The sequence below is a fragment of the Scophthalmus maximus genome, chromosome 12 (genome assembly GCF_022379125.1).
Source record: "Scophthalmus maximus strain ysfricsl-2021 chromosome 12, ASM2237912v1, whole genome shotgun sequence".
NCBI lineage: Eukaryota > Metazoa > Chordata > Actinopteri > Pleuronectiformes > Scophthalmidae > Scophthalmus > Scophthalmus maximus.
The window spans coordinates 12481237-12508992 of record NC_061526.1 but is presented as its reverse complement, the minus strand read 5'-3'; the positions used below and the strand labels follow the sequence as shown (position 1 = coordinate 12508992).

General features: G+C 42.6%; 2 protein-coding genes across 2 annotated transcripts in view; one reads left to right on the top strand and one right to left on the bottom strand.

Moving 5' to 3' along the window:
* The window catches only part of zdhhc17 (zinc finger DHHC-type palmitoyltransferase 17), a 37983-nt gene extending 26255 nt beyond the window's left edge, over window positions 1-11728 (top strand). Inside the window, exons 12-18 of the mRNA XM_035620982.2 lie at window positions 3145-3269; window positions 4069-4131; window positions 4231-4324; window positions 6401-6484; window positions 6591-6748; window positions 6911-7005; window positions 8633-11728. Coding sequence (XP_035476875.1) covers window positions 3145-3269; window positions 4069-4131; window positions 4231-4324; window positions 6401-6484; window positions 6591-6748; window positions 6911-7005; window positions 8633-8771 — 758 coding nt within the window. The 3' untranslated portion in view covers window positions 8772-11728. The remainder of the gene's footprint in view (window positions 1-3144; window positions 3270-4068; window positions 4132-4230; window positions 4325-6400; window positions 6485-6590; window positions 6749-6910; window positions 7006-8632) is intronic.
* Window positions 11729-11733: 5 nt separating this feature from the next.
* csrp2 (cysteine and glycine-rich protein 2) lies at window positions 11734-23960 on the bottom strand. Its single transcript, XM_035620992.2, has 6 exons — window positions 23824-23960; window positions 21456-21578; window positions 18542-18710; window positions 16271-16400; window positions 14447-14540; window positions 11734-11936 (listed from the first exon to the last, which is right to left on the bottom strand). Exons 2-6 carry the CDS (start codon window positions 21565-21567, stop codon window positions 11860-11862), a joined length of 582 nt encoding a protein of 193 aa, XP_035476885.1. The 5' UTR covers window positions 21568-21578; window positions 23824-23960; the 3' UTR covers window positions 11734-11859.
* Window positions 23961-27756: the final 3796 nt, after the last annotated feature.

Genomic DNA, 27756 nt, shown 5'->3' with positions numbered 1-27756 from the left:
AGTCTCCATGTTTGCTAAGCCTGCGTTCTGGTTCCACTGCGACTCGGGAGGTCGGGAAAAAAATCACTTCCCCGACTTCCGGGATCCGAGTTCCGACGTATAACGAAACGCAGCATTAGGTTGCAGAAAACTGTCCAGAATACGCGCATTCGCGTTGAATTTCCAGCGCTGAGGGAAACTGGAAATGGAATTAGCGGTGTGCCACCATAACATGTCCCCTGTCGGTTGCTCAGTTGGTTGAGGTTTTGCAACTTTACCACCTCCAGAAAAGTACAAAAATTACACACTGGGGCTTTAATTATTAATGCACGCTGATATTATCTTCAACCACCACGGTGATGAATGTGCCCCTGATCCTCTTGCTCGGCCTCTGCAGTCAGCTGGGATCAACCATGTCAAACCTCACCGTGCAACCCCTCAACAGATAGATGGCTTCTAATGGGAAGGTGCTGACTGTCTGTCCCAGAAGAAGCACTGAAGCCCATTTGTCTTGAGGAGTTGCACTCCTCATCAGGTCATTTCACCCGGGAATACTGTCCACCCCCAGTTCTTTATGGAGATACTTAGAAGATCAATCTTCATGTGGTCTTCGGGGACTTGTCGAGGCCTCTCTCGCTCTGTCAGAAAGTGCCTTCAAATTAAATCAGAACTACGATGCAGGGATGACCACAAAAGCACGTTGGCTCAGGTCATCAACCACAGTTGTTGTTGCCGGGGCATATTGTTTCTATGCATGCAAGGAACTATTTTCCTTTCAGACCTCAAAGTCTGCAAACCGTTGATTGTGCTTCAGATGATTTAGTCTGATCTGTTGCAGTTGTGTTAGTGTTGGTGTTCAGATCAAGTGTGTTTTGACAATACAGATCACAACATTCCTGATGCCGCCTATTTTAGACAGTGTTCTCCTTCTCTTCTGCTGCCTTCCTCTTACTGTACTAATGGGGGGGGGGGGGGGGGGACCAAGAACAACCTTCAAGCTAGCAGCTAGCAATCTATACAATGAAATGGCAAGTTTTGACGAAGATTTGGAATCATACAATAATACAGTTGACATTTTTGGGGGTCATTTTCAGTTGGTATGTTCTAAAACAAACAGCTTTGGTACCAAACCTTACTCTAGACTTGTCCTGAATGCACTTTATCCAAATGGTTCTACTCACACTGTAAAATCCTGTTTCATTTCAAGTCGGGAATATGATCCAGGCACATTTATTCAACTCATGCCTGCCACAAATGGAAGCTTTGTGTTCTGGCAGCCTCACTATCCACAAATTTTCTTTTTTCTTTCCAGCGATTAAATATTGCACTTCCATTATGTTGGGCACACGTAAAACTGGTGGAATGCCCTTTACACTTTCATCAGCGAGGACATAGTAAGACCACCTCTTTGTGCCCATGAACCCTGAAGAAAGAGTTCAAATTGTAATCTGTCTACATTTTGAGAAAATTAATAATTTGCGTAGTGTTTTGCAGTGGTCCACTGAAGCTTTTCAACTTGCAGCCACGTCTCAATATAGAATGTTTGACCACACATTTTCACACAACACTCTCAGACAAGATTATTGTTCCTTTGTCTTCTTTTCGATCCCATCACGGTGATCATCGACTCATAGTTTTCTCTTCCAAATCAAAAGGTTGAGTCACACATCAGCAACAAGCGTTGACGCTTTCACAGTCTCACTGGGCTGGTTTCCTCTGGGGTTCAGCTGAATCACACCCACCCACACACACACACCTGCTGTACAGACTGATACTAATCCATTCACAGTCGTCACTAGGCCGTTCCACAGCTGTCACAACATGAACGCTCTTATCTCTCCATGGTTTGACACGAGGCTGTTGAACCTACAGCTTACTTTCATTCACTTGGGAATAGTGTGTGTGTGTCTGTCTCGAGTGCTGAACCAGATTCACACACTTAAAGCAGAGCTCTCTGGGGTGGGGGTGAGCACTTCCTCCTTTACATTGATACGTCGGGTGGGAAACACCTTCACACAGCCACAGTGTGTTTGTGTAACAAAATAATCTACATGTATGAACAGCCTTTTCCTCTGTGGAGGCAGGTTTACGGTCTATTCATGGAAGGAAGTCTCGGTGATCCCTCATTGACAGGGTTAGTCAAGTCTGTTCGTCATGTTACTCTGACGGCATTGTATTAAATATTCAAGAATTATTTACGCTTCTGGTTGAGCAACAGGGTGTTTGTATGTGCGTGTATGTCCTGGAGACACCTGCTGTAGCAGGAACGGGTTTTGTGTACTTTGGCAGGTTGCCTGTGCGTCTGTCGACAGATTTCGTCAACATGATAGCATCACAGCGGTGGTGTGCGCGCTCAGTGTGTTATTGAAATCACAGTGAAGATTGGTGTGGTCCAACTCATGGGCGTTGAGTACTCGTAATGACGACGGAGCACTCACGAGTCAGAGTGTGGTCGCTGTGATCCCATCGCCAGATGGTCTCAAGCTGTAAGTAGAGGTTTTTGACAAAAGGATCTCACCTGCTGCCGACAGTGACACACTGCTTTGTAGAGATCGACAGGAACCTGTGGGAATGATTCACTGTGGTAATATTGCTTAGGGTTAGGGTTGGAAACAAAGGCATCCAGATGTGGTCGACTTTAATTCAAGGGGTTTAACAAAAAATATCACACGACCTGTTTGAGAATTACAGCCATCTTCATACGCAGTCCCTCCATTTTCAGATGCTCCAACGTAGCTGGAGAGTTGACCGCCAGTTTCATGACCTCGTGCTAAAGGTCTTGGGTTGATTCCAAGTGTCGAATATGTAGCAGTTTCTCCAGTCACTGTCCAAATACTTATGGACCCGACTGTATTGTCAGATGACATGAAGCACGTTCCGGGGTTTAAGTCAAAGGAATGACACTTCCTGTCTTATCACACTTGAGAGTTAGATGAGTGAGATTAAGTATGAGGCTTCTACCACCTGTCACCACACTACCGCTTTAAATGATGTGCTCTGATTTGTTTCGATGCAGTTGAGGTGTCATCAACTGGGATGAAGTTGCACGCCATCAGTCCAGTAGTAGTAGCAGCAGCAGCAGCAGTGTGTATCACAATGAAAAGGAGTTGATTGTGGTTCAAATAACAAACTGCTTGTTCGCCATCTTCCTTAACCCCACTGCACATCTGCCCTTTGCCACCGTCCACGTGCCCTTCCTGATAAACACCCTGGCGCTCTTCTACAACTTTGGAAAATCTTGGAAGTCTGACCCGGGGATCATAAAAGCGTCCGAGGAGCAGAAGAAAAAGGTTGAGTGACGAGGAGCAGTGTGTTAAAACTAGTGTGATCACTCTGCCCTGTTTGATGTACTATTTATTTGTGTACATGTTTCTTCATTTCTTTCCCGTATTGTTTTCTAATATCACATGCGATGTTACTTGAGTTCTGAGCATTTCAGTGGCTGAGTCTCTGGCCTGCAGCCCAGAGTCGTCGTCCCTCTCGTCCCTCCATGCTGGCCTCTCTGTCCCTCATTATCTCACTCTAATGGACGACAACGGGGCCCCGATTGTGCATCCTGTGATTGATGGAGAGCTAAATTTACCCTGCATTGTTAGCACAGTTCAGGCTAGTAGGCCACCTCAGATCAAAGGCTGCAAGAGGATCCCTTTCCACCTCCTGTTGTCCTGTGTGGAAAATGTTTTCCTGGTGTTCGTGAGGATTCTTCTGTCTTGCGTTTATTTGCACAGAGATGAGCTGTAAAAACAAGCTGATAACAACAACAAAAAACTACACAGCAGGAGTAAATGTCTCATTCCTGGAGAATAGATAAAAGCCTGGCGCCGGTAAAAGAAAACACACAGGTGAACCATACTGTAAATCCCATCGTGGCTTTGGTCCCAGTTCACCGTGAATCAGCCGAGTTTCCAGCGCAATCCTCCCGCTGCAATCCCGAGCTTCAGCTTGTGCACCGTCAGTAGGTCTTTTGTTTCGGTGCCAAACAGACCTCGGCGAGATGAGTTTCTCAGTTGCTGATTCATTTTCTGCCATGTCTCTCCCTCTCTGTCTTTTTTTTTTAACCTGCCTTTGATTCTTGTTCCTTTGCTCCAGACGATCGTGGAGCTGGCAGAGACGGGCAGCCTGGATCTGAGCATATTCTGCAGCACCTGCTTGGTAAAGTCCGGCTCCTTTTTCTCCCAGAGAAACTGACGACGCATACAGAGAAACCCGACATTTTGTTCAAAACACTCCTGGTACGTGTTTTTTTCACAGATACGGAAGCCCATCAGGTCCAAACACTGCGCCGTATGCAACCGCTGCATCGCCAAGTTCGACCACCACTGTCCCTGGGTGGGGAACTGTGTCGGTACGTCGGCAACAACACAACAGATTTCTGAACATGTCTAACAACCACAACAACACAGACACACACACTCACACACAGACACACACACACACACAACAACCAGCTGCTCCTGGTTTTCCCCCTCGGATCGAGAGTTTTGGCTTTTTATTGTGTTTCAGCTCCATATTCCACTCTAAGAAGCAACACGTGTCCTCACTGATTTTATTATGCTTCTGATACCTATAAAACAAAGAGATGAGCTGAGGGGAATAAAATCGTATTACATCACACAGAAGAAGTTCTGTACAATATCTGGTTGATTGTGCGTGCGTGCGTGTGTGCGTGCTTGAGACCCTGTGTTCAGGAAGGAGCTTTACAAGTGAGGAAACTGTCTGAACAAACAACAAGCGAGGCCTCGTGACCACTGGGACCATGGGCCTGTAAAAAAAAAAGATTTAAAAAGCTTTTTCAGACGTTTTCAATCCCCGGCAACAGTTTATGATGCAGTTAATGGCTTCATCTTTTTAGAGGGTAGATCTACAGCAGGTGCACTGGCGGTCTCTCAGCAGTTAATATCAAAGTGTTCTGTTTATTTGTCGTGCCTGTTTTCATGGTGAACGGTATAGCTGTATTTTAACGAAGGGATTGCTCAGTGTTAGAGCTGATCCTAAATTCAACTTTAATGTCCTGCAGACGTGCGTCACACAAGCCACCCTTTGGAGTCTGCAGTTCTTTTCTTATCTCTACGGCTGTTAACATCCTTAATTTGCACACATCTGCATGACTGTTTACATTGCACGGCGCAGACTTATTGGTTTCATGTTTTCCGTCGCAGGACTGCCCCGAATGGTTTTCCTCAAATTTGGCACAAACGTTCACTTGGACCTAAAGATGAACTGATTGGGTTTTAGTGGTCAGAGGTCACAGTGACCTCATAAATATACGTTTGCCACACCTCAAGAATGGACACGCTAATTATGACACCATTTCACACAGGTGTCCAACGGGATAAATTGATGAAGTGAGCTTCACTGCGTCGACATCTGTTGTTCTAGAAAAACACTTTTCCGTTATTCAACACAACAACTCGGCAACAGAAGGGGGGATTGGGGCCATGTTCCCTGTAGCTTGACTGGTTGGCGGAGCCACACAACCGCATTGTGGGTAATTCTAGTTAGCCATGCTAAGCTAGCCGAGTGGCTCCTGGTCCATCTTTCCTTCCTGAGCTCCAGACTGACACTAGGGGCGAGGTCGAATTGTCCTTCCTTTCAACTATTCCTATCTACTATTCCTTGACCTCAGCGGAAGACGTCACAAGGTCAAGGAAAGGTGTAAAGGAGGACTCATCGGACTGAGGAAAAGCCCTGGTGAAGCTACAAATTTTCGAAGAAAAAAAAAACGCAGCGGCTCCATCAGCATTCTTCAATGTGTATTGTCACCGCGTGACATAACTCACATGATGACGCGCGTCTCTCCTGGGTCATATTGATACTTTTCTACTTCTACTTAGGATTGAATCGTTTACATTCGTACATGTCACGTCACGTCAAATATCGCTGCCGCAATGATTTGTGGGGCGTTTATTTCTCCTTTCTTTTTGCGTAGGATGGTCCAGTGTATCCTATGCTTAAGGAGATAGGAAAGAAAGCATTGTAGCATTATTCCTAAGCATGTAGAGAATCTGAACAGCTCTTATCATGGCTGCTGATGAAATACTTCCAGGTCACCTCAAGATTTAGGAATCTTCCTACGCCAATTTGACAATTCGACCGCACCCAGGCTAAACTAAAAGGACGAGCAAACAAATTTGCGTGGTAAACTTTCTTAACATTAGCGTGTTAGGGTTTCGCTTAAGCTCCACTGTGCAGCCTCACAGAGCCACTCACACTGCTGTCGACTCTCATGTCCTCATCCATAACAAGACTGTCTGCACACTTTTCGTCCGAATGCGGAATATAGATTTTAGACGAAGCGAACTTTAAGACAAAAGAAGCGTTCCCCAGGAATTCACCAACTCGCCCGGTGACTCCTGGATTGGAAGAAAACTTGTCTTTGTGTCGAAGGCTAAATGTCATGTTTCTTCCATTTCCTCTCCAGGAAGTGGGAATCACCGCTACTTCATGGGTTATCTGTTCTTCCTGCTCTGCATGATCTGCTGGATGATATATGGCTGCATCTCCTGTGAGTGGAAAAAAAACCCCCAACATTGTATTTTATTAATTGTTAAGATAAAGTTCCACACTTAAACCTTCCTGTTCCTCCACTAACCTCTTGGCTTCGCCCTCAGACTGGAGGATCCACTGTGCCACCAGTTATGCGAAGGACGGCTTCTGGCTCTACCTGACGCAGATCGCCTCCTGCTCCCCCTGGATGTTCTGGATGTTCCTCAACAGCATTTTCCACTTCATGTGGGTGGCCGTGCTCATCATGTGTCAACTCTACCAGGTCTGAATCGTTGCTTTTTAATTACGTTTCAAACAAAACATTACCATTAGGCAGATTCTTGTTGCCTGAAATGAGTGATTTAAACAAATCTAGTCTGTTTGGGATGTCGGTAGATATTTATGTCTGTCCATCTGAGATTCTCTTGGCTTTCACCTCTCTCAGATCGCCGCTCTGGGAATCACCACCAACGAGAGGATGAACGCTCGGAGATACAAGCACTTTAAAGTCACCGCCACGTCCATCGAAAGCCCATTCAAGTAAATGATCCTCTTGTTTTTTGTGAGCTACAAGGAGCTGAGAGTCCAGATCTCGGCAGGGCTTCATTAATAACACTAACACATGTTCTCATTTAGTGCCCGTGTTATCAAACCAATGCCGATTCTAAAAAAAAAAAAAAAAAAAAAAAAAAAAAAAAAATGTTTAACAGCCGTGACCCTTACTGGCAACAAAGTGGAAAAGGAAAAACAGAAAAAGGAAATGGTCCCAGTGACGATATCTTGTTGTGCAGATTATATTTGATATTTGGATTTCGGGTGAGCCATTCCCTTAAAGACAGACACCACGGATGATTCTCAGTGTCCAGATCCTGACCCGTCCTCTAGATAACAGCCCAAAGTAGGGCTGCAACTAACGATTTTTTTCATAATTGATTAATCGATTAGTTGTTTGGTCCATAAAATGCCATATAATTGTGAAAAATGTCGTCCGTGTTTCCCAAATCCCAAGATGATTGGGGGGGGGTTTCACACACCAAATATATTTAGTTTACTGTCATAGAGGAGGAAAGAAACCACAAAATAGTCACGTTTAAGAAGCTTAAATCAGAGAATTATTTTTTTTTTTTTCATAAAAACTACTTGAACAGAGTAATCGATTACCAATCGATTAACTGTTGCAGCTGTAGCCCAAACAGTCACATCACTCATTTAATATGTGAGGTTTTCCTCCAAAGGGTTTTTGCTGTATTTCATAAAAGTGAGCATATTACATTGATGTTAGAGGATCTTGTCTGAACTTTGGACGATGTTTCGCTACACAAGAATTTTCACTTCACATACCCACGTGACTACAGTGTGTACGTGTTTACATCCAAATTATGCATTAAGTTTTATACTGGAATGGTCCTTAAAAAAGATCTAACATTTCTGTTCACTTGACTGAATGACTTTGCACAGTCTTTGAACTGTTAATGATGAATATATTTGTAAAATTGTAATATATATATATATATATATATATATATATATATATATATATATATCCCGGACAATCAACAATAACAAAAAAAATTGATAAAAACACAAAGGTGAAACACAAACGAATAAATCCCTCAGATTCCATCAAAGAACAAAACAAGGATGTGTTCCAGAAGGAGCAGGTAGAAGCATAGTGCTTATCTAATCCTGCCCCAACTTTACAATATCATATTATTACAGAAAAAAGCTAATATATGTATATATAAACTCCATTTATGTATACTGCATACATTCCACAATGTCACCCCACAAACTGTACTTCTTACATGTTACATGTTCTTGTTTTAACATAAATGTACCTCTCAGTTGGTACCCCCCCAGTACCCCCCGACCCCCCGACCTTAAACATTTTTCGTATGTTGTCTGGTAAACCATTTAGTTTTACTTTAAACATAAATTGTGCAGTTTTAAAATTTGACAAGAATGTCCATACATTTCACCGATTGCAAATTCATAAACAGATGATCAGCGTGCGCATGATACTCATGATTTATTATCCTGATTGCTCTTTTTTGCGAATTTTGTGTGAGGTCCTCATGTAGATGTTAACAAATACATATATGGTAAAACCTATAGGAAACGACATCTATAAATCTATATTTCCCCCTCTCTCTCTCTCTCTCTCCAGCCACGGCTGCATCCGGAACCTCATCGATTTCTTCGAGATCCGCTGCTGTGGTCTGATCCGGCCCGTGGCGGTGGACTGGACCACGCAGTACACAATAGAATACGACCAGACGTCTGGCTCGGGCTACCAGCTTGTGTGAGGGGAGGAAGTGGAGGAGGACGAGGAAGGGAGGGAGGGAGGAAGGGAGGGGGCAGGAGGGAGTTGATTGTGGCTGGGTGTAAGAATAGTATAGAAGGATACACACTTGCGTTCATATCGGAGCGATGCTGTACACGGGAGCGCTTGCTATTTTTATTTTTTTTTCGGAACCATCTCTCCCTCACCGACCAAAACACTTTGAGGAAAGCAAAGGAAAAAAAGAAATCAGCCAGGACTCGCATGCTGTTACAGGGCAACACCACAGCCACACCCCCTCCCCCCACCCCCACCTCTACTACTATAACTACTACTACTACTATTCTACAACATCAGACTTTATTACTGTACCTTCACCGCTATCCAACCCCCTCCACCTCGCCCCCTCTCCCGAAGGCCCTTTGGACGGTGTGATGCTGCCAGGCACGAACGGAGGGGAGGGGGAGCTGATGGACCACCAGGAATTACAAAATGAAAAAAAACAACCTTCTGTTCGTACCGGAGACGCGGCACTGCAGAGAGAGCAGCGCCCTGAAGTGGCAGTATCGTGTCCCCCCCCGCCCCCCCTTCCCCCTTTATACCCTTATTTATGGTGTCCCTGTTGATGTGCCCCGTGTGTACTCTCTGTTTTTGATCGGTTCAGGAAACCCCACACTTCCTGTCATAATTAACTATGGTGGCTGTGGAAGCTAAAGTAAAGTTGTTGTGTTTTTTCTTGTTTCTCTTTTTTTTTAAACAATGAATTTGTTTCTAAGTACGATAGAGATAAGGGAATGTCTTTTTAAAGGTCTTGATTTTGCACCGTGACGATTTATGTGTGGAGCTGATGAGGATTTTGCCAACATTGTTGAACTTATCAGAGGAAAGTGTTGGGTTACACATGGAGCCGCTGGAGGAGTCCCACTTCTCATCTGCTCGGGTAAAGCTGCAGCCGCCGAAGACGAAGTCTTAGGAGATTTTTTTTTTTAAATTATTACTATTATTATTATCTTGCTCATAAATAATCTGGAAACAGTTGTCGTGCAGTATTCAAGCAGGATTTCACGTTGGAATTGGGACTCCTCCAGCTGCAGATCGCTGTAAAGTGACAGAAGATATCCTACAGACAATGTGATACAGGTATATTTATTTTAAAACTATTTATAGATAAAGTAACTATCCTCTAGCGCCATCGTTTTTACATTTCACATCATTTTAGCGGAGTAGGTTTTTATGAGAAAAAAAAAACTATTAAAAGAAGTACCTGTGGCTGTTCAGCGTGGTAGCCCCGAAGATTTGAAAAGGAACCAACACTCGACGGCAAGGTACAGCAAGTGTATTTATTAACAGCAGAGGTGAGCGGGAGAAGGAGGTGGAGAGTGCAGCCGGAATACGGATGAGTTTTACATTTAAAAAAAAAAAAGGTTCATTCCGTGTGTTTTTTTCAAGAAGCTGTAAAAAGTCTTATTTGTTTCATTTGTCATTTGTCTGCCTAAAACATTGCACTGATATTTTTTTGTAGTTATTTTATGTTTTTGTTTTTTGGCCGTTACTGAACAGAAGGGCCCAGCAAGCTCCCATTGTTTACAGTGAGGAAGACGAGGGGCCCGTCAGACATGGTCAGAACCCCCCGGCACGGTCGGCGCAGCAGCAGCAGGATGGACAGAAGTGTAAAGAATGTGCATCTGTATATAAACAATATCTTTCTTTCTGTCAGTGTTAGTTGAAGGTTCTCCTGGAATTTTTTCCCTTTTTTTGAGTTTGGGGGGATTTCTTCCAACTAAACGGAAAGAAGAAAACGAAGTGACTGTACTCCAAGTGTATGACTGTAGCTTTTAGTGATGTCTGACACTGCTGTCTATAGGCATTTTAAACCCCCCCAAGTACCCTCAATTTCCACTGCATGTACGACGCTTGGGACAGCTGGGCTCTCACTGCCCCCCCTCTCTTGCAGTGTCAATCTGACCCCCCCCCCCCATCCTTATCACCATGGTGACAGCCCGGCAAGCCACGTATCTGTATATAGTGAATGTTTTAAGTATTTCTGAGTACATTTCTGCGTTATTTTCATTTTGTCTGTTTTTTTTTGTTGTTTTTTTTTGTTTTGTTTTGTTTCTTCCTCTCAAATCCAGTGTGTTTAGTGGACCTCGTCTTTCAGGTCGGCAAATTTCCAGTCGGGCCCTCCTGTGCAAGTGTGTAATATATTTGAATGTTCCATGCTTGTGGACTCAGTAGTCATCCTCAAAGGGTTGTGTTTTTTTGTATCATTTCCGTCATATATTGCTGGGTTTGTTATACCACTGGATGTACAAATTGTAAAGCAAAGACACTAGAGAACTAAGGCAGACGCCAATTTTTTTTTAATTTTTTTTTTTGGTTTTCTAAAAGCTGAAATGTGACCATGCAATAGTTTTCAGGATAGAGGGAGGTTATATTATATTAATGTTTACTCATGTTTGCATCATCAGAAGGGGACAGTTGTGTCATCAGTCTACGTTTCACTCCAACCGCCGCGCTGGGCCACTGATGTCACTGCCCTACAGAGATGACACAGCAGCCACAGTTTGTGAGCTTTAAAAAAAAATGATTATAAAAAAAATGTCTGATATCATGAGTCCGCTGTTAAGATTTCATATCAGCAGAACATGCTACCTGGAACGAGCCACTCGTGTTCTAATAATGCCTTTTTCAGTGACACAAGGTAAATGCCCCCCCACCCCCCTTCAGCTCATCCATGGAAATAAATTCAAAAGCCATTTCAGCCCTCACCAGTTCTTCCAGCAGCCTGTACTGTCCCCCACCCCACCCTCTCATCATACATGTGGGATCACGAAAGACAAAAAAAAAGATGAAAGCACATAATCATCTCCAGTGCCTCTCTGCCCACCTTCAGACATCACCGTAACTCCGCTTGAGATGTAAACATATGGGCATGGTTCAGTTTTAATGGCTTTAATAATAAAATACAGTCAAATGTGAAAAGTGGGTGGTTTCTTAATGTTTTTATTTGTGTCGCGAGCAACTATTTCAGCAGCAGGGGTAGAAAAAACGAGTGAAGAGAGTAAAGGGTGAGCACAGAGGAATGTGTGAGGGTGACATGCAGCTCAGCTCCGTCACTGAGCGTGGACCAGGGCACCAGCTCCTTGGCCGTAACCGAAGCCTTTGGGCCCAAAGTTCTTGGCGTAACACGCTGTGGAGAAGGAAGAGGAAGGAATTAAAATGAGAGATTTTCGACACGTGCAGATTTTACTGTTCCAAAACACGCTGTAAGGGAAACATTCAAAAACAACCAAGCAGCTGGTTTGTGATGCTTTATGCAAAGGAAAAGGATTCACTGTTTGAGTCCTTGTTGTTTTTTTGGACTGAACTGAACTTGTCTGATCGCTGTGTCCATAGAGAAGGAAGAAAATTCACAAAGAATAAACTTGCTTGTTTGAGTTTTTAAAATGTTGAATTTCAATTTTGGCTCGTGGAAAAACAACAACAACCAAAAACCAATCACCACTGAGTTCCAGTGTGATGATAGGGTAGAATAATTGAAACACTACACCGATAGATAAAAAGCTTTCCAGGTAAGAGGAGCAGGAAGCCTCTGGTTGAGATGTCCCTTTAGTTAAGTTACGTTCACAACCAGTAGTCATTAATTTCATTATATACAATTGTGCTAATCCGACTCAAAACGTCTTGCAACACTTGGCTGTTGATCTCCCATCAGTTTGTTCAGTCTGAGATGTGCTCACAGCTCAGGTTGTGGTCAGAGCAGAACTTCTCCAAACCACTCCTGGATTTCTTTCCTTCTCTTAATGACTTTTACTTTTCTGTGACAGCACAGGTCTGTCTTCGAAAAAATGCTCAAGATGAGTAACAATAACCAGCTGTTGCTCAGGCAAGAGTCAGGATGTCTCCGAGAGGACGCCGAGTCATCGGAGACAAAACCGCTGATTGATGCCAGCGGCGGAGTTTGGCCTGTTCTGGGTTTAGAGACCGAGAGGCAACATTCCTGCTCATCAGCACAAGGTCGCATTATGACTCTCGGCAAACATCCATCTGCTCTCGTGTGTGTGTGTGTGTGCGTGCGTGCGTGCGTGCGTGCGTGCGTGCCAGCCAGTGTGTATCAGTGTTTGTGTGTGTCCACTCTGTAGCTGAGCCATCCTGTCTCATTGTGCTGATGAGGAGAGAGAGAAATCACTGTGGAGGTCAGACTGCAAATGTGGACAGGAAGCAGCCCTGTGAGTGGGACAAGGCCTAAACATGAAATAACCCTCATGCTGGACAACAGTGAGTACAACAGTGCGTGTTGTTTTATGGGGTCGTCACACAAGTCAGTTTTAATTTTTATTTTTGCTGATCTCATGACGCAGTTCAACAGACTTGTAGAATCAATGCCAAGGCACATTGAAGCTGTTCAGGTAACAAGTTGGAGTGACCCGGAAGTATTTCATCAGTAGCCATGATAAGAGCTGTTCGGATTCTCTTAATGTTTAGGAAAGGTGCTTCAATGCTTCCTTTCCTATCTCCTTAAGCATAGGGAACACTGGACTCTGCATTGAGTTTTTTGTCGTCCATCTTCGGAAAATTGAAATTTCACCATGGCAGACGCACGTCAATAACATCTGCCGTCACGTGATGACGTAGTAAACCATAAGTGGAGTCGGATTCTCTGAGCAGCGCTGTCGGCTTTTCCTAAGTCTTATGAGTTCTCCTTTACAACTTTCCTTGACCTCATGACGTTTTCCACTGAGGTCAAGGAATAGTAGATAGGAAAAGACGACTTGAAGGACGATCCAAATCCACCCAGAGACACATTTCCTAGCAATCCATCATTTTCAAACTCTAAAGCTTTTTATTTAGAGTTTTTGGTGAGCAGTCACTCTTCCAGGTTTGAGGCAGGGCTGTGATATCCATTATTTTCATTATTGATTCATCTGGTGATTATTTTCTCTCGATTAATCGATTAGGTTTAATGATGTTTTGTTTTGTCCACAAACCAACGATATTCAGTTCACTGTCATAGAGGAGCAAAGAAACCAGAAAATATTCACATTTAAGAAGCTGAAATCATTTTTTTCTTCATAAAAACTACTTGAACCAATCAATCGAATATAAAATTAGCTGGCAATTCATTTAATAGTCGATAACTAATCAATTAATGGCTCTAGTTTGAGGTTTGGGAACAGAGAGTCAAAACAAACCTGATCCCAGTTTCTTTTTTGAGGAAAGCCTGATTCAGACTTCAGTACGCTCCCAGTTCATAAGAGCACATGAGTATCAGTCCATCAATGAGCTCCGTGCTCACGTTGTCCGACATCAACATCCGTCTTCTTGTATCCATATAATCTTACATTACATTGATGGGATTTTCCCCACTACTGGTTCTGGTCACGCAGATGAACGGCACCACCACCACCACAGGTGTCGGTGGAAATCGAATGTTCTGGTCTCTCTGGTGTGAAACTCCAAGTATGACTGAAGTGATCATGTCATTGGCTGATACTCAGCCTTTCTGAAAATGACAATCTGGGTTGCTGCTGGATCACGTATCAGATGAATTGCATCGCTACACGACTGTTGCATTGTTGATTTATTCCACTCTTGTGTTGCCAGTGTTTTTTACATTGTCATATTTGTGGCTCTGTGTTAAATCCAGAAGCATTCTGTTGCCGTGCTGTCATAAAACCACAAAACTTATTTTCGTCTCACCTTTGCAGTAGATTTCTCCGTCTTTCTCTGTCTGGGTGGTCGACTCCAGGCTCTTGCCACATTTTGCGCAGCGGAAACAGTTCTTGTGCCATGGCTATGAAGAGAAAGAATTTGAGTGTTCAAGTCCGTCTCCAATCTTTGAAGCTAAATCTACCTTCAATTCTTTCGCTCAGTTTGAAAAAAAAGAGTTTTTGCAGTTTTTTAAAAATTGTTTCTTGGATCAATTACTTCATTCTCCTACAGCTGGGGAGCTTTTCTTAATGTCTTCATTATGCAGAAAATTACAGGTTATGCTGGAGCCCGTGAGCGGAGCTTCAAATAGATATTGTCCCATTAGGAAACACATTAACAGTTACCCGCCCAATGACATCACCCTCTATAAATCAGCTTGTTTGTGAACCCGCACGCCATCAGCCAGGGGAAACGGTCCACTCCCATTCTTTTCAGAGGGAACACAAATCTTTGCTCCTCTGTGGACAGGTTTTTAGTCTGAGCAAACTAAGTTCTTGTTCAGAATTCAACCTTGTGCCAACAGGTCTGGATTACGGCGCAAGCCCCGTGGTAAATCTGTTTGTCAACATCTGCCGGCACCCCGGTGTCCGCGCAGCCTCTTGCGATCAATCACAGCTTTATGGAAAGGCTTCAGTCAGATTTGTGTTCTCTAATTAACAGAGGCAGCACCAAACCTCCCGCATGTGGCTCGGTGCTGTAAAACATATGCGTTCAATCCAGTCACACGGAAGTCTCACCCCTGAGGTTTGCGACATAGACTGTGGTCCTGTGGCGTTCAACGAACCAACATAGGCCCCGGTTAGAGGTTTGATTTCTGTTGGGGCTGCTCATGCTAAAATCAGTATGTAATGATAGCTCTGTTGCGTTGAATACACAGTTTGATTATAACCCCATTAGCTTCACACTGCAGCTTAACAACAGTTCTGTTGTTGCCAAAGTGTTTTCACTCTGCAAATGCAGCCTTGTGTCTTTACTGTCAGTTCATGCTGGCAAAATGAATATGGACTATGAACCAAAAAATGATCAAGAGTCCAAAATAAATCATCAAAAATATTTGACTTATTAAGTAATTTAAAAGCAAACTTTGGCTCTGCTGATTTTCTGTTTTTCTAAATATCTTGGACAAAATTAGTTTTTTGAGGGTGTTAACCTTAGGCATTCACACACTAGGGGCATTTTTGGTGTGCAACTAATTTGCATGTCAGTTTATTTTGTGTACTTATATAATATATATTATTATTAATATATATTAATATATATAATATATATGCAAATAAAGCCAGCTAACAATTATAGTTATTTACTCGTGTGTAAAATTGGATGTACACAAAATCCCCTCTTCTTTTTGACAAGTGAGGAGAAAGATCTTCATCACAGGACGATGTTTAAGCCGTCATTCTCTCTCAAGAATGAGAAGGCACAAATCCACTGGAACCTTAAATTTAAAAAGTGTTTGCAAATTTCCATCGCTGCTAACATGAATGGTTTTAATGTGAAAGTATGTTGCATTTTCAAGTTATTTGCCACGCCCCCCGTGTGTAAAGGCCTTTAGACTGTGGCAAATTGTAATGGGAATGTGTGCAAACAAGCTGTACACGCAACACTGACACTTGGTAAAATAAGTTCTCAAACAGCTGCTCTTTTACACGATATTCGCTCTCTTTTAGCTCTGATTTGTTCTCGACCATCTCCTGAGGAAAATACCCAGCGCCTTAGCTGTTGATTGTGAAACCGGGTGTAGCAGCTCGTGGCACACGTTCGATGAAAGTGATGATTCTAAAACAGTATAGTTGCTTCAGATAAAACTCCCACCTTGCCTGCCCCCATGATCTTCTCCGCTGCATAGACCGATTGTCCGCACCGGCCACATTTGTCTGAGCCTCCGAACTTCTGGGCGAATTTGGACGGGTTGGGGTTGGTGGTGGGTCTGTGAGTCTGTGTCCTAGGGCGGTGGGGGGGAGAAAGGGAGAAATTAAGAAATGTATGTTTGTTCCCCCATAAATAGTTAATCCAGCAAGCTAGCTTGGACTGTAAATCTTCAATCTATACTTGTTTCATCAATTATATACTTTAAAAAGGCTTACACTCAGATTAGTATTTTGGAATTTAACCTGCCTCTGCAGGGACACAAAAACAATAGTAAATTATTGTTTTAAATTTTAAGGCACGAAGAAGTTAAAAATTTGCAAAAACAGCTACATTTTGGCAGCTCTCAACTATTAAATACTACATTGAAAACACTGACAAGACACTTATGTCATTTACAGAACACCTCTGTGCCTTGGTTGTGTCAGTGTCAGTTCAATGTTAGCTTGTGCTTCATTAGTTTCTACTGAGACAAACGTCTTCATTGATTATTGCCTGAATTCTTTTTAAAACATTGACAAAATACAAGGTAATCCTGTCACACCCTTCTCATCTACTCGCTCGCTGTCCTTGGCCAGTGTTGGGAAAGCGAGCAGGTCGCCCTGGGGCCCCCGGAGCAGCGCTTATCGGAGGATGACTGCCAGCCCCGGTGGTCCCTGAATGAAGCCCTTTGTGGCCGAGGACTGAGAGAAGGGCGAGTTGGATCCTGCTGGTTACATAATTAACTTTTTCATAGCAACAACCACCTGACGTCTGCGGCGGGAATAAACATTCTGGGTTCCGAGTGTGCAGTCAAACTGCACACTAGGTGTAGAAAAACAGCAGCCTGGAAGCTGCTATGAGATCATGTATTAAAACTTTCAGATCATTACTCTTTGAGTTTCCTCTTTGACTTCTCCAGCTGGGAACGGCTGCGGCCGAGCTGGATTTGATGGGGAGGCGGACTGCCAATATTCCCGTCAAGCTTTCTTCCTTCTCTCAGAGCTTTGTGGTGGGCAATGGGAAGCGGGAATAAAAGGTTTGACACCTTTATACTGGAGGACTCGAGCCTCGTGTATCTGAAACGTCCTACTGCATCGGCAGGACTGCTGATCTCGACTTTAACTGACATCTGACTAGTGTGTGAGCATCGATAAAGTAATAATCTTTTATTATTGACATTATTGTAGCCTTTTTATTTATACTTGATGCTCCCATCTGGTAATCCTTACAAAACCCTGTTACAAGTTTACTGTGACGTGATTTACTTTATTATTTGAGGGTTAAGACTTGGTGTAAGGGTTCAGGTAATAATCAAGTTCAGGGTAGGATTATGGTTGGGGTTAGCGTTTAGTTGTGGTGGTTAAGATGTGGGCAAAGGGCTTGGGAAAGCTTACTTCTCTTTTTGTTGTTGTTGTGATTTTCCTGCTCGGGCTGGGAGTGCAGCGCCACCCGCTAGCAGGTCTCTTAACGTATCGACGCATGTTGTTGTGGCGCGACCCGAGCCATCTGTTTTGTTTTCGATTTAAAGAGCCAGGGCTGAGCCGAAAACCCAGATTTTTTTTCCCCGCGCACACACATAACTGACAACCAGCGGACCGCGAGGAAATACTCGCAGATTTTGCTTTTTGCTTTGTGTCTTTCTTTGAAATCACTTACTGACCCTTTAAGTCCGAACATTTTCCAGAACGTTTTCAGAGGGGCTGTATGTGAGAACGCAGCTTTTCCTGCCAACCCCCAAATGCATTTCTCTGGAAAATGACCATGTGAGAATACAGCAGGAAAATCTCCGGATTCACAGGGAATGAGTGGGCGCTCTAAACAGGCGCCACCCCTCGCCCGAATAATCCAGAAATGATCTCCTGCTGCGTTCTTTATGTTTGAACGCCAGACAAAATGTCTGCACCTAGTTTTTCCCAGAGATTTTACAGAGTTCATGTCTGAAAACTCGACTGACTTCACGTTTGTCATATTGCATTTTAATCAAATGTTTTGTTTTGTTTAAAGTTTATGTTTTGGGGACACACATATTCCACGTTCAGAGACGTGAATACATGTTTGAAGCACTGTCAGACAGTAGCTACATCTTACAACACAGCTCTGAGCAACAGCATATATCTGTGATCATTACTGTACGACACTCCCACACAGCATCCGGTACATTGGTGCACCTTTGGTACGGTACACAATCGTTTCGCATTCTCGAAACACACTCCAAAAAAAATCGTCCCGGCTTACTCTTCAGGTTTGATTCCCAGCCGCTCTCCTCGGTCCATGTTGAGTGTTCCCGCCCCCTGTCCGTAACCGTAGCCTTTGGGGCCGTACTTCTTGCCGTAGCACGACTTGCAGTAAATCTCCTGGTCATGAATAGCCAGCGTGGTGCTGTCTAAGCCCTTCCTGCAGACCACTGTGGACACACGGACACACACACACACACACACACACACACACACGCACACACACACACACACGCACACACAGAGGGCGTTGCGGTTACACTGTCAGGTAACAAAGACATGCAGTGTCTTCCAGTGATCAGAAAGTTGCCAAAATGTTATTTTTTTTAATAGTGTCTGCTCTCAGATATGTTTGCTGCTGAAACCTCTTTCACCTGAAATTGCACAAATTTTTTTTCATCAAGAAATCCACCATAAAAAAATGACATTTTTGACTTTCAGTGTTTCAACTGTTTTGACAGTTTTTTCCTCTAAGGGTTTTTTTTTCACAAGCCTTTGGGATTTCTTTATCACATCCCTTTTGCTCCAACTGCATGGTCACATAGTTTAGGCCTAAAGAGTAAGAAAAATATTAATATGCAGAGGGAAAAGGGATTCAGCGTGGTGGGACTGCAGTTTCTTTATCCAGATTTTTATCATCCGAACTGGTTTTCCTGCCACCTGCATTGGATTTTTGAAAGTTGAATGGCCAGCAGAATACAGTTCCTGTTAGAAAACCCACTTAAAGCAGGTTTGTGCTAACTATAACAAATGCATTGTCTGGGAAAAAAAACAAAAACTAACAATCTGCAGCTGGTCATGACTGCACACTTGCTGAATTCTTCTGACTCCATCTGACACGGGGGTTAATATTTCAGACGACTGGATGTCTCCACTCACCTCTCTCTGATCCCATGGCCCAAACTTTTTAGAAGAGTTCTATACTTCCAATCATATGGCTCCTAAACACTCATATTACCTCAACCTCCATTGTTTGCAGTTGTTTTCTGAGTATTTGGCGCACCTATTTCCAATTCAATTGAAGTTTCATTCCTGTCTTTCACACAGAACTGAAAAGGTCAGACGATGTCAAACAAAGAAACTGGAGACAACAGTGAAGGGGAAGCCAAGGACACCACGTCCGCTCGCTCGTCATCTCCTCGGTGGGAGTGAAAGACAAAGCAGCCCTTTGTAAATGAACCGCAGGAGGGAAAAAATAAACTCGTCTTTTGTGGCTCAAATTGCTTTGGTCTCGTCTTGATAGCGGCTAAATGAAAGTGTCTGTGTAATGCTGTTCTCCGATGCGAGGTCCTCGCCCTAACTGACATTTGAAGGACGGGTTCGGGAGCAGGACATGCCGCCCACTCATCCAGAAGACTGACAATAATGCAGTGTGAACAAAAAAACAGTCGACCAGTGAGAGAAATGTCAGTGCCAGCTCTCATTGATGAGCTGCGGAGAGTTGATGCAGAGTTCACCAAACGTTCTTCCCTTTCACTCTCGCCTCTGCAATCATTTCTGGAAAATTGTTTTTCAAGGCAGCCTGAGACGAGGACATAACATCAAATAGACGCCTTTTAATATATTATAAATACAAATAATATGTGGAGGTTGATGCAGTATCTGCCCGTCGCAGATTTCACAATAACATATGACACTTAAAACTACTGGCAACAGCTTCAATGCAAATGAATTTCCCCCTTTTGACTTTCGTGACAGATTGACTTGTAAAAGAGTTTCAGCAGTCAACTCTCAAATCGCAGAATTTAGATGTTTTACCTGTTCTTCATTAAGAGTCTTCAAATTTTTGTCAATAGTGTGACATGACAAAAACCATGGGAGGCAACGGTCACACTTTTGACTCTTCTCATATCCATTCAATCTCTATACACCACAAATACCTGGCCAATACAGAATCAGTTCACATACGGATCCAGTATCTAACTGATCTGGTTTCCAATGAATGAATAGTTTTGACACTAATAATTCTCAATAAGTCTCAATCCACATCGAAAAATCCACAGGACCACTCTGTAAAGTTGAAATGTTTACTTTAAACCAAAAATAATAATACAGGACAAGTATCCACTAACGTCCTGTACTCAAAGGTTTCCACAAAAAGAAAACAAGAAAAAGGGAGAGCAAGAGCAAGAGGTCCAAAAACTTTGTGGCTCCACTCTTTGCTTGCCTGACAAAGTGACCAGGTAACCACACCAACATAGATAAGTTAAAGTTGAACAGATACTATAAAGCCACAATAAAAATAACGTACTTCCTAATATTACATTAAGATAATATAAATGAGAAATCAACATAAATTTGTTGATTACCACAAACTGAGAACTAAACACTTAATAACTGTAAGCAAGTCAACCTGTAAATACTGTAAATATTTCTTCCAATTTCCCCTAAATAAATATAAATCCCCATTTTATGTATGAAACTAAATTGTATGTTAATTATCCAAACATCAAATAACAAAAATGCATTTAGGCTCCTACAGACAGATTAACAGAGGAATGGTCAGAGTGCAGCAGAGGCTGAGATTTATCTTAAGTCCCCATAAGTCAATGGCCATTGCTTGATTCCTACACTTCCGATAATGCATCTTAATAGCGTCTCTACATTAGACCTCCCATGCCTACTAAATGCTGTGTTATGTGTAGTCTCCAAGCCCAATTGAGCTGACCCTGATGACATCATCCACTGTAGACCTTATCCAGCTGTTTACACAGGTCACTATTTGTGGGTAAACTCAGTGGAACAATCCCTCTGACAACAACCACAAAGAAGTACTGATCTTGCAGGCGGTCTGAGCTTTGAAAGCAGCGATGCATGACGTTCACTGGCTAAATGGTGCATTAAAACCACAAACACTGTCTTTCACAGTTAATCTCATGGGACAAGTACGGCTGCATCCAAACAGCGACACTTACTGCAGAGGAAACAGCTTTTGTGGAAACTCTTTCCGTCACACTGCACTTCCTCGGCGTGGTAAACTGTCCCACAGCACTTGGTGCATTTGTTGCCTCCTCCCCAGTTCGGCATGTTGCGCGGTCCTAACAGGACAGAGAGAGAGAGAAGATGTGAGACGGTGAAAGCATGTGGGGCAAAACAACGTCTTTAGTCCAGTTCACCAAGGAAGGATAGATGGAACATGAAGGGTTTTCAGCAACGCCCGTCTTCATTCATATTCACACACGTTCCTGGAGGATGCCCCAGGTGGAACGGTGTGTGAATATGAATGAAGAGGGGTGTAACCACGGTATCTGATAAGCTCTACTGGGGGTAGATGCCTTGCTCAAAGGCACATTAACTTTGTGTTGAAAGGAGTTCTGAGCAAGCACTTTCTCACTCCACACAGTTATATCCGCATCAAGGTCTGAGAACCTGTTTCGCTGGGTATCTAATTAAAGTAGCACATGTTTGAATTGAAAACCACTGCCCCCGGCATGACTACCACGCCAACAAAAAACCAAAAACAAAACGCACAATACAAAGGAGGTCAGCCCAAATGACAGGGACGCAGACTAATACCCAGAGGAATGTTTGAAAGCGCCGTGCCTTGGGGCTCTTGTTGTCTGAACAGGCAATGGCCGCGGGGTAAAAGCACATGCACATATAAACGTGAGTAAATATGAGCGTGAGGTCACTTTTGTTGTTATGAGACCGAGCCCACGCGACGTGACGCACCCGGTCACTCCTTGTGCATCTGTCTGTAATTACACACTCGCTCGTTAAACTTAAACTTTTTTTTAAGAAGCTCCGCTTTCCTGCGTTTCGCCACAAAGCAGGCCAGCTGTGATGTCACACCTTTGGAGATTGAAATTTAAAAGAAAAAAACACTTTATAAACTATTATTAATCAGTGTCAGTCACTGAAGTGCTCCTCCTCCCTGCTGGATTAGAGACTGCAGAGCAGGGCTCGAATATAAAACCCACTGACATTACATTACCCTTAAAGTTCCCGCGGGGGGGGGGGGGGGGGGGGGGTTGGGTGTGATGAGAACGTTGGTGCTGAAGTGTACAGCACCGCACTCCGCTTTCAAACGTCCTTCAGTTTCCTTGTGTGGAAGACCACAGCTACTTGAAAGTTTCACAGCGACAGCAGTCAGGAGTAACAGCTTCACGTACTAATAAACCTATTTTATTTTTTATTTTCATTTTTACTCTGTAGCACTTTGAGATTGCTTTTAGCAATGAAAAGTGCTCTATAAATAAAATCTATTATTATTATTATTATTACTTAGATTTAGGACACGAATATGCTGATTTGATGTATTAATGATTGACATAGACTAACATTTGTGCATAGTAATAGACTACTAATCAGTGTTAGAATGGAAAATATGTTATTGTAATATATATATATATCTATATATATATATATATATATCTATAGATATATAGATATATATATCTATAGATATATCTATATATATCTATATCTATATATAGATATATATATGGAGTAAATCCTTAGCATTTCTCACTGTGGAAACTCTGGAATGCATCACAGCCTTTTAATAAGCTTATGAAACTGCCATTCCATGATATTTCAAGTCCAATTGATGAAGTCTTTTGTTCCCTTGCTGGCTTTCGTTGCATAATCTTTCCAATAGGACCGTTGTCAGTGACCTCTGACCCTTGACATCCTCGTCAGTTGGCTGTCAGTGGGGACCTATCAACTACTCTCATACATACTGTCTTGTGTTGCTTTGAAAAAACACATTTCGGAAAGCTGTAAAACACTACACGTCAGTTGGACATGCAGACGGTAGACTTCTGTTTTGAACAAATGACACGCAGCGGTGTAAACCTGTTCTTATTACACCTTTATAGCATTTCTACTCTTAATACAAAGTCGGGTTGGGTTGCTAGCATGTCTCCTCGTCGCTCCTCGTCGCTCCTCGTCTTTTCTGGAGCACCTGTGGCTCGTTAGCCTGATAACTTGACTTTGGGTTGGTTGTTTCTTTGTTTTTTTTGTTTTTTTTTAACCAGACAGCAGTGAAAAAAAAATACATTCTTACTCGGCTGCACTTTATCCGAATTCTCCAGTGGCTGAATGAACCCCCCCCCCCCCCCCCAAAAAAAATAATAAAAAAAATTCACTAAAGCGAACACCGGCAAAATAACACAATTATGTAATTATGAATAAGCCATAACTTTCACTAAACTTGTTTAGCCTCAGTCTGAATATATATATATATATATATATATATATATATATATATATATATATATATATATACGGCATCTAGTTTCAGTGAAATGTGTGAGGGGAAGAAAGGAAAAAAGAGATTACCTTAACGTATTTTCCTTGTAACGCAGGTGAGGTCCAGCGGAGCTCCACTACACTGATCGTCAAATGCCACATACCCCACATATTTGCTCTGCGGGAGGAGGGGTTTTCAAGGGGGCGTGAACACACCACTGCTGCCTTCGGGTGCCGTCGGAATAATGACTGAATGCTCATGTCCCCGCTGGTAAGGCTCTTTAACGCAGATCTGACTCATGGGAATGTATGGGTGCCCATGCAACAGCCTCTTGGGCAAGCTCACATGAAGCTTAGTAGCCAGACTACTTCAACTTTATTGACATCGTCCCCAAGGGAAGATTTGTGGTGCAGCAAGACAATACACGCAAGACGATTAGACAGGCGACACAACAAAAGACAACAAAGGAGATCCACTTGAAGTGGGGCACTGAAATAGTAAGCGCATTAATGCGCCATATACAAACACGAAGAAATACCACAGAGATAAAAATCAAACTAATAAATAGCTAAGGGGGCAGAAATTCCTTATGAAAATGTATGCATTGTCAATTTCAGCACCACCCGAGCATACCATCACCACCTGCAGCCCTGACCAGACATGAGATCAGGAGTGAGATGGCAGTTGGTATGAATGGGTGTTTGTACCTGTTGCTCTTGACTGCGGGAAATCTGAAGCAGGAACCGGAGGGGAGCAGCTGAAACTCTGAGTGAAGAGGGTGAACACTGACTGACAGTATGGGTTTAGCTTTTTGAATCAGCTGTCTATTGTACAGGTCAGTGAGGTTATTTTGCTGGGCACCGAGAATTTTGCTACTAATCTGTACTATTTTTGACAGAGAGTTTTTGGCCCGTACGCTCAGATTTCCGTACCAGCAGAGAATAGAAAAGGTTAGAACAGACTAAATATATATGATTTATAGAAAATGGTCTATAGGTCCGTGATCTGCCATGATAACAGACTTGGAGGAAAATAACATTTCATATACACTCATGGAACCATGTACCTTGGAAACATGTTCAGCCAGTGGTTATAAAAGAATTATGAAACAGTTCTATATGACCGATCATTAAAAAAAAAAAAATACAAGTCACTTCTGACATGAATGATATTTTTTTGTAAGATCTATCTGTCTATCTATTTATTTATCTATCTATCTACCTACATACCTTCATACCTATCCATCTATGTCCAAAATCGCAGTTATTCCGCCCCCTGTTGGACATAAAGTATGACAACTGCAGACGTTTGCTTTGCAAGCAGAAGAGAAAATGGTTGCAGAACTGACAGGAGCCGAAAAGCGGGCTTAGGGTTGCTATTGCAAAATATACCATACCAAAGTGTACTGTTGCATTGACACAAGACTCACCATTCCATCACTCTTTAAAGCCCACACAGACCACATCCTAATAACCTCAAATTTTCAGTACTTCCTTCCTACAAAGCTTATTCTAGAGAGAAAAACCCCCCAAAAGCAAACAGGTTAAATGAATACATGTCACCTTTGACTGTTACAGGAACAAGACCAACAACATCACGCAGACTCTGCTGATTATGAAACCTGCGACTTTCATTGTCGTGACCTTTCTCAAAACCTCTCCACAAGTCTCACCGCGGTGAAAGCTACACGGCAGCACTGGGGCCAGACTAATATGATTAGTTCAACTTAATTAAAATTAACCCTGGTGAGCATGCCGGGCTTAAATGATGTCTAATTGAAGTCTTTGATGTACACAGAGAAGCAGAAAATCTGATTTTCAGTTAAACCAACTTGTTTCATTGATCCAAGTCTCCTACTGTTACAATATCATGTGCAGTGACTGGATTGTAGTCACTGCCAAGGGGCAGATAGTGAGTAAAAACAGACAGCAGCCTGCTCTGTCGCCAACAATCCTCAGCTTCATTACTTTCCAATCATGTGGTTTATGTATATCATGATCACAGTAGGTTTTTTTGGACAACCCTAACCCCGAAGACAAAATGAAAAAGAAAAAGGAAAAACACAGGAGCTGTGCTGAATCACAGTGAGAGCTGTCATCTGCAAATGGAAAAAGCCTCACAAGAACTCAGAGAAAACACGTACAGAGCCGAAGGCCTCTCAAGCTTCAGCTAAAGTCACCACAAAAGAGGTTGCAAAGAAAAAAAAGGTTTCCGCCAAGCCAGCTCTCTGTGAAGCTGCCCTTACGCACCTTGGTGCTTTGAGCTGAATGCTGACTCAATCACAACCATGATGCTCACAGGGTGATGTTTTGCAGGTATAATTGTTACCATCTAATACATCTCAGTTTAGTATTTGGTCAAAAACCAAAGTGTTGTACGAACTGGAGTTTTGATCTGGTGGTGCGAGAGTGAAAAGTTATGACAATTCACACTGAGGGGATGTGAAAAGCCGGACATTAGGATGCATGTTGTTCCGATCCATCTTATAGTTGGGGAGATGTTTCAGTGAATGAGGGAAAAGTTTGACCTGTCGGTGGAAGCTGGATGAAAACGTCAGGGAATCGTAAAAAAATCGTGAGGCATAATCATGATGAAAAGTGCAAATAGATATTTGTACCCAATTTCACAGCAATCTATCCAAGCTCAAGGCTTGCTTTCCCCCTATAATAATCCAGAAATATAAACATTTGGAGGTGGCACAAAAGCAAAAGTCAGGATGGTTCTTCCTCTGGGACTTTGAATGTCATTTCATCTTATACAAAGCCATCCAATAGCTGTTGAGTTTTCCAAAGAAAATGTTAATATTATTTTCCACTTTCAACTGAGTTTGTTTTTCCAAACACCATCACTCCTGATTATAAATACCGACTGTACATTCATCTTCAGGGTTGTAACCCCTTGAAATGCCGATTTGTTCACATAATTATTTTTTATGAAATAGAAAACGCTAAGGGGATGTTCATTTTGAAGTCAGGACTCCAGAATGAAAACCAAATTAAATAGAATGTCTGGTTTCATGATGAAATGGAAAGTTAAAAAAATCTGTTTTAATGTTTCAACGGGGACATTTTTGTGTGATCCTGAGTTAGGGATTATTATAGATATATTATAGGGGCTGAACATTTTCCATATGCATAAACGCAGCCATTAGAGATGATGTGGTTGAAATCAAGCATTTTGTTCTTGAGAATGCACGAATGGGTTCATAGCCATTTTAAAGGCTGTTAAATGTTAAATTTGATGTTGAAGAATAGGAAGTGCCACAAATATGATCTGCATACAATATACAACATATCTGCACTCAATCTGTTTTGAGGGAATTCTACGAATCACGACAACTGGGTTTCGTAGGCCCAACAGTGTCATTAAAAAAAAATTGTGGGAACAGAAACCAAGCAGCACTGAAAAAATTAAAGCAGCAGGCAGAGCTGTCAGTCTTGTGGCCATTACATGGACACAAAGACTTGAAGTGAGTGAATCCCAAAGTGTGGAGCCTCGACTAAATGAAATCCTTGGCCTTCAACTCCAACATTTGGCTTGCTTCAATTTTCAAATAGCTTGAGTATGCCTGAAAAAAGGCCAATGAAAGCAATTACTCTGCTCAGGTTATCTTCCGGGTACTTCTCTGTAATCACCAAAGCATGGAAGTCTTCCTCACCAATCTTCACTCGCTAAGTTAAAGGATGCAAGTATTAATGGCAAAATCAAAATGCGAAGAGTATATGTGCATAGTTATGCATGTTTGTGTGTATGCCCCCGTAGAGCCGTAGCAGCATTTGTCACTGAAGTGCTTTTTTGGTCACAGCAGCGGACACTTGGCTAAACTATCTGTCCATATAAAGTTAATTGTCCCATCTGCAGAGGATTAGTGTGATAAATGCCTCGCAGCGGCCACGCACATCTATTGGCGGCTCCCTGCGCTCACTCTTTTTTTTTTAGTGCAGATATAAAAGCCTTGATTAAATGTTTATGTCCTCTGACAGATGGCGTGTTGTTTTTTTTTTTTTTTGAAGTGACTCAAT